This window comes from Ursus arctos, unplaced genomic scaffold (genome assembly GCF_023065955.2).
Source record: "Ursus arctos isolate Adak ecotype North America unplaced genomic scaffold, UrsArc2.0 scaffold_19, whole genome shotgun sequence".
Classification (NCBI taxonomy): domain Eukaryota; kingdom Metazoa; phylum Chordata; class Mammalia; order Carnivora; family Ursidae; genus Ursus; species Ursus arctos.
Window position 1 is genome coordinate 46245070 of NW_026622863.1, and position 10046 is coordinate 46255115.

The 10046-nt window shown below is 61.8% G+C and overlaps 1 protein-coding gene across 1 annotated transcript in view; it reads left to right on the top strand.

Moving 5' to 3' along the window:
• Positions 1-9398, top strand: part of ERFL (ETS repressor factor like) — a 28308-nt gene extending 18910 nt beyond the window's left edge. Inside the window, exons 7-10 of the mRNA XM_048223998.1 lie at positions 7536-7770; positions 8103-8298; positions 8418-8535; positions 8925-9398. Coding sequence (XP_048079955.1) covers positions 7536-7770; positions 8103-8298; positions 8418-8535; positions 8925-9373 — 998 coding nt within the window. The 3' untranslated portion in view covers positions 9374-9398. The remainder of the gene's footprint in view (positions 1-7535; positions 7771-8102; positions 8299-8417; positions 8536-8924) is intronic.
• The last annotated feature ends 648 nt before the right edge of the window (positions 9399-10046 follow it).

Here is a 10046-nt window from a genome sequence, read left to right on the forward strand (position 1 = left end):
GTGTGTGTGTGTGTCCAGGTGTGATGTGTGTGCCTGTTGGTGTGTGCGCGCGCGTGTGCGGGGGTGGCAGCAGGAGAAGGGTCTTGGGCCGCGTCTCTCTCCTCTTTAGACAGAGCCCCGGAGAAGATATGAAATTTAAAAAAAAAATCAATTTTCATTCCACTTGTGCAGATTGTGTTAAGGGGAGGGGGTACCGGGTGAGGGATGAAGGGGCTGTGGGGGGGGGTGAGGCCTGAGGCGGCTCCCGAGGCGGCCGGAGCAGCTTAGAGAAATCAAAACAACTGGTTAAACCCCAGCCCAGGGGGCCAGGGTGATGGGGGCTGAGGAGACAGAGGCAGAGAGAGACATGGAGAGCCAGAGATACCCAGAGACAGAGAGACAGAGATGCCCCAAGACAGAGACAAGAAACGCAGGCCCTCAGAAACAGAGATACTTGGAGCTGGAGGCAGACAGAACAACAAAGACCTCAGTGAGAGAGACCCCGCCACTCAGTGGGCCTGAAGGAGGCTGGGAGCCCTGTCTCTGGAGAGAAGCCAGCAGAAGTAGGCCCAAGCCTGTGCCCATTTCACGCGTGCTCACATGTGCTTGAGAAATACACAGGTGGGGGGGACACAATCAGACAGCCGGACAGATCAGATGGTGGCAGGAGCAGCGGGGGCCCTGGGGTGGCTTCAGCTCCGAGGGCCCACCTCCTCTCCACACAGCGCCTCACCCAGTTGGCCTTTGGGTCTGAGTGTGCCGCTGTGCGGGCCTGTGTGTGTGTCCACGTGTGTTTGTGGTCTTGGGATGGCTGTCTGTATGGTGCCCTGTGTGCATCTCTGGCTCCGTGCATGTTGGCACCAAGGGCACGCAGGGCCTCTGGTGCTTGTCTGTGGGTCACTGGGTGCTTCTGTGTGTCACCTGTGTGCCACTGCCTTGGCTGTGCCGGGGTGCGTGTCTGGGTGCGTTTCCGTTTCTGTGTGGCATCGCATCAGGGTGTGCTTGTAGGTCTGAATGTCTGCCATTGACTGTGAACCTCAGTGTGTCCTGTGTCTGCGTTAGTGGGTTTCTGCCCGGGATTGGTGATTGTGTGTCTTTGTTTCTGTGTGGGGTTGGGTTGGCATGTGTCTTGTCCGTGTATGTGTTTCTCTGTGAATGTGGCCATCCTGGTGTGTGTAGGACAGTCAGAGCGTGTGACTCTTTTGACCCGTACGTCCGTGTGTTGTGTAGGACACACTGGTACGTGTGCCTGGGTTGCCGTGTGGGTCTATGTGATGTGTGTTGGTTGTTACAATCTAGTTGCATATGATTTTGTTGATATGTGCGTCACAGATTGTGTGATGTGTGCCGTGTGTGACAGTGGTGTCTGTGTCACTCAGCTGATGGTGTGTCTGTGTGATGTGTGACGGTGTGATATGTGTGACTTTGTTGACCTCTGTGGGGTGTGTTGTGCACAACAGCGAGGTGTATATCACTTTGTTGACCTGTGTGTGTTGTGATGGTGTGGTGTGTGTGACTCTGTTGCCACGTGTCTGTGTGGTGTGTTGTGTGGCAGTGTGGTGTGTGTGCCTGGGCTGTGTGTCTGCTCGGCAAGGAGAGGAGAGCGGCAGCGTCTTGCCTGCCCAGCCCCTCTCCACACTGCTGCATGCACGCACACACACATTCAGTGCCATGGCTGCAGGCGGTGGAGATGGGGGGTGGGGGGGTGGAGGAAGCAAAATAAAATTAAAAATTAAAGCTTGCCCGGAGTCCCCATCCGCACAGCACGGACCGGCGGGGCAGGGCGGGGGCTGCAGCAGCTCCCCCTCCACAGCTACCAGGTCTGGGGCTGGCTGTCCGTCTGTCCAGCGTCCTACCGGGGCCCCTGCCTGGCCCTGCAGCACTGGCCCCTGCAGGCCCCGCTCCTTCCCTCGGTCGATCAGCGATCAATGGGGCCAGGGGGGTGCCAGGGGCAGGGCGAGATCAAAGGGGCCCCAAGAGACGGACACTGGGACGGAAACAGAGACGCAGAGACAGAGACGTGGAGACAGACTGAGATGGAGACAGAGACTGAGGGATGCGGATACAAGGATGTGGGGAGGAGAGATGTGGAGACCCAGAGACATAAAAGAACGGTGTGGAGACAGGGAGACGTGGGGACCCAGAGACTGAGAGAGACGGGGACCCAGAGACATGGTTCTGTGGACCCTGGCAGTCGGGGCAGGGACCCAGTCCCTGTGGGCCTGACCGGACAGAGGCGGGGACAGAGAAGGGGCCGGCAGAGATGGCGAGACGGCAGAGATGCGCGTGAGAGACGCGGGGGGGAGCGTGGGAGCAGGGCCCGGAGCGCCGATCCCACGGCTCCTCGTTATAACGTGTCCGGAGGAGGCGGCGGGGAGTTGAAAGCGTCGGGAAGAGAAATCAAAACCAACACGGAAATGAGAGGGGCCAATGGGGGTGGGGGCGGGGGATGAGGCAGGAGGGAGGGGGACCCGGAGAGGCAGAGCGAGCGGGAGGTGGGAGAGAGGTGGCCAGCGAGGTGCGGAGCCGGGAGGGAGATGGGGAGACTGAGGCGGGACGGGAGGGAGATGGGGAGACTGAGGCGGGATGGGCTGGGGGCACAGAGCCGGGGCGGGGATGCAGGGGGGGAGAGGGGAGAGCAGAGAGAAGGGTCGGGCACGGGGAGGAGAGGGGCATGGGGAAGCCAGAGATGGGGAGACCGAGGGAGATGGGGGGCACACGGGTTGGGGAGAGTGGGTGGGGAAGGATGGGAGGAGACCCCCGGGTTGTGGGGAGACAGGAAAGAGGGACAGAAAAATGGAAAAGAGATGAGGGGAGAGAGAGAAGGGGAAAAAGATGCGTGCAGAGAAATAAAGAGGGGGAGAGACGGGGAAGGACCAACAGAGAAAGTTGGGCAGATTAGATGGGAGACAGAGGGGACATGGGGGCATGGGGGCAGAGTGGCCGCAGGCAGGGGGGACCCTAAGGAGGCAGATGAGGTGGCAGGGGGCCCGAGTGGCGGAGGGGACCGTGAGAGATGCAGTGGACACTGGGTGGTGGGGGGCCGCCTGGGTGACTGTGGGGACCGGACAGGTCTGGAGGGAATGGGCCATCTGCCAAGTCTTGTCTGGCATCCAAGGGGTGAGGTGGGGTTTGTGGGGAACAGAGCAGCTGTCCTGGATCTTTGGGCAGAGTGGCGTCTGAGAGGAACGCTGTGTTAGCACATAACAGAGCTGGGGTATTTAGGGGGGTGCATCTGAGTCAGGAGGTCTGAGGAAAGTGCTGTCTCTGTGATGTGGGGTCTCAAGGGGTGGAGTGGTGAGGGGCTGAAGTATCTAAGGGGAAGATATGTCTGAGGGGTGGGTGTCTGAGAGGGGCAGATGTCTAAGGGTATGTGTGGGGGGGGTCTGAGATAGTGGGGTATCTAAGGGGGAGGGGCTGGCAGAAGGGTAAGGTTGTGAGAGAAGGGTGAGGAGGAGATGGAGTGCCTCAGGGGATGGGGTATCTGAAGGAGCAGGAGTCTGAGAGGACCTGAGAGGGGAGGCATATCCAAGGGGGAAGGGGTGTCTGAGGGGAGCTGTCTGAGGGAGGAGGCAGATCTAAAGGGGGTAAGGGTGTCTGAGGGGGGAGGCGTATGTCTGAGGAGGGAAGGGTGTTTGGGGGTACTGTTTGGGGGAGGTACATTAAAGGGAAGGAGTGTCTGAGGGGGGCTGTCTTGAGGGGAGGCATATCCAAGGAAGAAGGGTGTGTAAGGGGGACTCTGGGGGGGGGGACAGATCTAAGGAGAAGGGATGTTTAGGGGGAGGTCTATCTGAGGGGGATGCAGATCTAAGAGGAAGTGGTGCTGAGGAGCCTGTTTTGGGGGGAAGCAGATCTAAGGAGAAGGGTGTCTAGGGGGGCTATCTCAGAGGGAGGCAGATCTAAGGGGAGGGGGTGTCTGGGGGTGCTGTTTGGTGGGGGAGGCAGATCTGAGGGGAAGTGGTATCTGAGGGGGCCCTGGGGGGAAACAGATCTAAGGAGAAGTGTGTCTGGGGGGCTACGTCGGGGAGGCAGATCTAAGGGGAAGGGGTGTCTGGGGGTGCTGTTTTGTGGGGGGACGCAGCTCTAAGGGGAAGGGGTGTCTGGAGGGTGGGGAAGGCAGGTGCAAGGGGCAGGGGTCTGAGGGCTAGGCAGCAGGTTAGGGAGGGGCGTCTGTGGGAGCAGGGCGGGGTGCGATGCGGGGCCGTGGGCCGCTTCTGGCCCGCTGTGGGCTGGCAGATGAAAGCTGGGGGCTGCTTGAGAGCTGGACGAGCCAGCCTGGGGCCCAGCGCCATGGGGTGGGTGTGAGGTTCAGAGCGAGACAAATCTGGGATGGCCAGAGAGAGGGACAGAGACCCAGAGACGCAGAGACGGATGAGAGGTCAGGTGCGAGAGTGGCCAGAGAGGCGGTGGTGGCAGAGCTGGTGTGGGCGGGCGGGTGGTGAGCCAGCGAGTGTGAGTGAGCGCGAGTGAGCGGGAGCAGTGGGGAGGGAGGCTGGGGGCGCCGTGGGTAGTGATCGAGGCATAGAGCGAGGAGGCGGCTGCGGGAGGAGAGGCTGGGAGGAAGGGTCGGCTGGACGTGGGTGGAGAGGGTGGCGGGTGGCAGGACGGGTAGGCCTGGGGGAACGCCCACTCCACTGACCCCTGTCTGTCTCTCCTGCCTACCCCGCCTGTCCCGTGTGTCTGTCCCAGCCTCTCTGCAGGGCTGGCTCCACCATGGACTGTAGCTGCGTCTCCGACCTTCTCTTCGCCCCGCCCGCCCTGCCGGCTCTCTGGACCCCCGGTAACTGGCCCTGGCCTGGACCTCCCGCCCCTTCCCAGACAGCCGACTCCTCCTCTCTGCACCTCTCCCTGTCCTCCCTCCTCTGTCCGGGTCTTTCACATCAGTCCCCTGAATGCACCCCTCTCATGAAAAACTTGGCTAAAACTTCACAGCCAGATGTCCCTGCCACCTGCCTGCTGGGACGTGAGGGTCTTTGGAGGGTGGGGGAGGTATTGGGGTCCAAAATGGACAGGATCCAGGGGTCTGAGGTCCTGGGTCCCGGCTGTACTGCTCAGCCTGCTCCCGCCCAGGACCTGCGGGCAGAGAGAGGCAGGGAGACTGGAGATGGCCAGGCACTGACGGAGCAGGGGCGGGAACCAGAGGGGGCGCAGACCGGGCACAGGTGGACAAATGGACAGGGACTGCCTGGGCAGGGGATGTGGAGACACGGCCCAGCCTGCCGGAGCCCTGGGAGAGAGGACGGCCTGCTCAGAAGTGGACACTCAAAGCTGGGGATGTGGACAGTAAGACTGGCTTGGATGTGCATCTGAGTCCAAGTCACACGCCCCACAGATGGGCTGTGTGTGTGTGTGTGTGTGTGTGTGTGTGTGCACGCACATGAGCCTGGGACTCTTGCCTGCTTATACGTGGGGTCTCAGAGTGTGTCCCTGTGTCATGCTTCAGTGCTTCTGGAAGAAGGGGTCATGCTGGGAGAGTCTGTGTCTGTGCAGCATCTGTCTTTGTGTCTGCTGGTGTGCCTGCTTGCACACGCACAGGGGGCTCCCTGGGTGTCTGGGCTGGGTGGGTCGTGTTTCTTTAGGATGTCAAGCTTGTATTTTAGGACTGGGGGGGAGGTGCGTGCCAGCTCGCCAAGTCGGTACCTGCCTCAGTGGGGTGAAGAGCCTGCTCCCGTTACTTCTGGGTCTGTGTCGGGGTCCAGAATAGACTTGGTGGGCTTCGGGCTGTGCGGGTGGGTGCCCCCCAGGCTTCCATGTTGGGGTGTTTGTCAGGGGCTTTCTTGCATCTGTGTGTCACTGAGTGTGACGGACTTTGGGGGACTGTCATAATGCGTGTCTGTGGGCTGAGGTTGGGGGTCCTCTCTGTGTACATCTCAGCAGGTACAATATATTTGAGGACATGCTTTTGAGGACAGATGGTGGTTCCAGATTGGCTTGTGTATCTGCTTGTGTATGGCCAGTTGTGTGCTGTCCTCTCTGGGGGTGCCTGGGTGTGTCTGTGATCGAGTGGCTTCCCCACTAGGATGTGTTCCAGGTGTGGAATGGGCCAGAGCTTGTGAGTTAATTGAGCCCTGACACCTGAAGGAAGACCCAAAATGGGGTGGAGAGAAATTCTCCTTTTGGGGAGGAAACTGGCCTTTGAGCCTCCGGCAGGGAGGCCTTAGCACCCACTCTGACACACCAGGCAGCCCAGATGGGAGCCTTCTGCTCATGCCTCCCACCCCTGAAATTCTAGGAAGCCACGGAGGGCAAGTGGGTTATGCGGCTGCTCCCCCAGCTTGGTGGTGTCTCCCCCCACCTCGGTGCCTTATGGCTAAGCCTGCCCTCTATTCTCATGCCTGAGCCTGGGGTCTTGGAGGGAGGCGGGGACAGAAGATGTAGCCCAGGACTGAGCACAGAAGCGGGACCCAGAGCCTGGGGCCTTCTGGATGGGAGGGAAGACTGAGGGGTGGACAAGACCCTCCCATTTCCATCCAGCTTATTTGGCGCATCTGGACAATGGGGCACGGGACGCCCCTCTGAGTGTGAGGTGTGTTAACGCAGAGCGAGCTGTGGGTCTTACGGAGCGCGGGTGCCTGTGTGTTGTGGGTCTGGGAGGGTGTTTTATAGGCGTGGCACCGCCCCGTGTGTGCCTGTCAGGCTGACGCACGTTTCGATGCTGCACTCACCGGCTCCACCGCACTGTGTTAGCTGGGCCTTTCGGGTCCTGTGCGTCTCCTGTCGTGGCGTGTGGCTAGTGGGTCTGTTCGGAGGGGCCTGAGATGTGTGGTTGTGTGTTGGGACGGATGTGCAAGGCTGGGCGTCCGGCGGGCTTGCCTCGGTGGCACGTTGTGCTTGAGGCGCTGTGCCCCAGCAGGAGCGCGGCACTCGTGCACCCGTGTGCCGTGGTGTCGCCGGGCATCCCTGGAGTGTGAGTGGACGTCTGTGTGACATGTACGCTGTAGGTATCTGCTGACGCATGGTGCTCTCAGACCGATGGAGCACAGACGCAGGGAGGGGCCACAGGACATGAAATGTATAAGTACGTGGACAGGGGCAGACACAGGTGCACTGGCCTAGCCTGGCTGTGCCAGCGTGGGGTCAGTGGAAGGCTTTGGGGAGAGGAGGAACAGGGCACAGGGCCAGGGAGGAGGGGAGACAGCAAGACAGGGGTATTCCAGAGAGCAGGAGAGACGAGAGGCCTGCTGGGGCAGAGCCAGAGGGGGGCAGCGGGAGAAGGGCGATCAATGAGGAGGGGGTGCCCCCTCCCCAGTCCTCCCCACAGTCAAGGCTGCAGGAAACCGGACCCTCCCATGCTCCACCCCCGGACGCTGAAACTGGGAGAGTTGTGCCAGGGTAGAGGATGAGGCTACAGGTGCCACCCCAGGGTCCCTGGACACCAACTGGGGTAGAGAGAGGAGGAACTGGGTCCCTAAAGATGCCTGAAGTTGGGCAGCTGCTCATCAGAGACCAGGATTCAGGGGAGGACCGGATGCCTCCTGGTTCCTGAGTCCATGCAGGACCTAGAGCCCCCGACCTGGTGTCCTGACCCAGGGCCCCTCCCCTGCCTCCTGTCCCAGGATTTGCCTTCCCGGACTGGGCCTACAAGCCGGAGTCGTCCCCTGGCTCAAGGCAGATCCAGCTGTGGCACTTCATCCTGGAGCTGCTGCAGAAGGAGGAGTACCAGGGGGTCATCGCCTGGCAGGGGGACTATGGGGAATTCGTCATCAAGGACCCCGACGAGGTGGCTCGGCTCTGGGGCATCCGCAAGTGCAAGCCCCACATGAATTATGACAAGCTGAGCCGGGCCCTGCGGTGAGGAGGGGCAGGGAGAGGCTGGGCCCCTGCCCCCTGGGAGCTTGGCCTTGGTCTCCTGGGGCAGAATGCCTCGGATCCCAAGGCGCAGGGATCTATGTGGGGTAGCTACTGTGATCACCTGTGAGTGGGAGGGAAGCAGGGAGGAAGGCCGGAAGCCAGGATCCCAGCCCCTGCTCCACCCCTGCCTTGCCACCTTGGTTAAGGGAACTTCTGTGAGCCTCAGTTTCCCCAAACTGTTATGCTCTGTGCACTAACAGGAGTCAGGGGCTCCCTCTTTCCCTCCCTCGGTGCCCCTCCCCAGCATCCCCTCCTCCTCCCTCTCCCCACAGCTACTACTACAACAAGCGGATTCTCCATAAGACCAAAGGGAAGAGGTTCACCTACAAGTTCAACTTCAGCAAAGTCGTGCTTGTCAATTACCCACTGTTGGATGTGGCAGCAGCCACCACGGGCTCCCCACTGTTGCTGACCCCTGGTCCCTTTGGGGGTACCCCTGGGCCAGATGCTCCTCCCCTTAGCCCTGAGGTGAGTTAGGACACTGGGGTCCCAGAACTGGGTGTTTGGTGCCCCCTCCCCAGCCATCAAGCCCCTGGGGACGGGGCAGCCAGCCTGAGCAGTGCTGCCTCCCTCACCTCCCTCTCCAGACCCTGCAGACCCTGTTCTCGGCCCCTCGTCTGGGAGAGCCAGGGGCCCGGGCGCCCCTGTTCACCCCTGAGACAGACAAGCTGCGTCTGGACAGCCCTTTCCCGTTCCTGGGCTCCGGTAAGAGCCTGCTGGCGTGGGTGCGTGGGGGGCATGCAGCCCGTACCTGAGGGAAGAGGATGGGTAAAGATGGGGAGAGGCAGGATGCAGGAAGGAGGCCCAGGGCGAGACTGTGTGTGTGCCTGTGTGTGTTTAAAAGCCCCAGGAGGATTTGGGGAGAGGCAGGGAGGAGGGAAACTGGGGTGGGGACAGGCTGGGAGAAGGGCTTTTAGGGCGTCAAAGGACTGGGAAGACCAGGGCAGAGCTGGGGGAAACCACGTGGGGGTGGAGAATGGGCAGATGTCGCGTGGGAAAGACAACGGGCAGACCCAGGTGGACGGCGCAGGGAGGGGGGGTCCCTCCCCATGGTGGAGGTGTGCCCAGCCTAACTGCCCCCCTATACTCCCCAGGTGCCACCGGCTATTCCAAGCCCCCTGGCCTGCTGGGTCCTTACGGCCGCGCCTTCCCAGACTACCCCTGGAACTTTAACCCATACCTCACTGGCCCCTTCCCCAAGCTGCCCCCCTCTCTGTACCCCCCGCACTTCTACCCCAACCCTCTGGCCAGTTCTCTGGGCCACCTGCCCTCAGCAGGGGCAGGGGGAGGCCCTACAGCTTCACCCCTACTGGCAGCAGCCGGGGAGGGCCTGGGCCCGGAGCGCCCCTCGGGCCTGGCAGCAGCCCCTCGCCTGGCACTGCCGGGAGCTGGGGGTCCAGAGGCCGTGCTCGGCGGGAAGGATGACAGTGACTCGGAGCTGGAGATCACGGATGTCAGCGGCTGCAGCTCTGACAGCGAGGGTGACGAGGGCCTCCCTGTGCCTCCCAAGGCCAAGGCGAGCAAAGGGGGGATCGGCAGCTGAACCGGTGTGGGGTGAAGGGTTCTGCCAGGGCGGGGATGGGGGCAGCCACTCGTGCAGCAGCCTCTGCCATGGCCGGGTCTGCCCTCAATGTCCTGCCTGAGGCCAGGGACCAGCCCTTGACCCCTTCCAGGACCAGGCACCTGGCTGCCCACGTTCCCTAACCCCAGGTTGGGGGGGTCTCACCTCCCCCCTCTAGAGGGGGAGGGAATGTGATAGCCTCCTTCCCAGGCTCCAGTTTGAGGGGGGTCCCCACCTGGCCCCACTCCCAAAGTGCAATATGGCGCCCAGCCTCTCCTGCCCCCGCCCCCCCCCCCCCCCCCCCGCCCTGTGCTGTGACCTGCGTGTTTGTGCGGCTGTGTCTCCCCTTGTGCCGGCCCCAGTCCTGACACCCTCCCCACACAGGCCCCCTGGGACAGGGAGCTCAGAGCAATAACCCCGCCCCCAGCCCCCACCCAGGAGGGCCCCCTCCCCACCAGCTCCCCATAACCCCCACCAGCCACCTCCAGAGAGTTTACTACAAAAATAAAAGAACGGAAAGGAGTGTGAGCCGTGGGGGAGCCCGGTGTCATGGATGACAGGTGGGGCTCGGTGTGTGTCGGGGGGTCACCTGGGGAGTCACTGTTAAAGCACAGGAAAGAAGGAAGGAAGAACTGGAGAAAGGCAGGGGGGACAG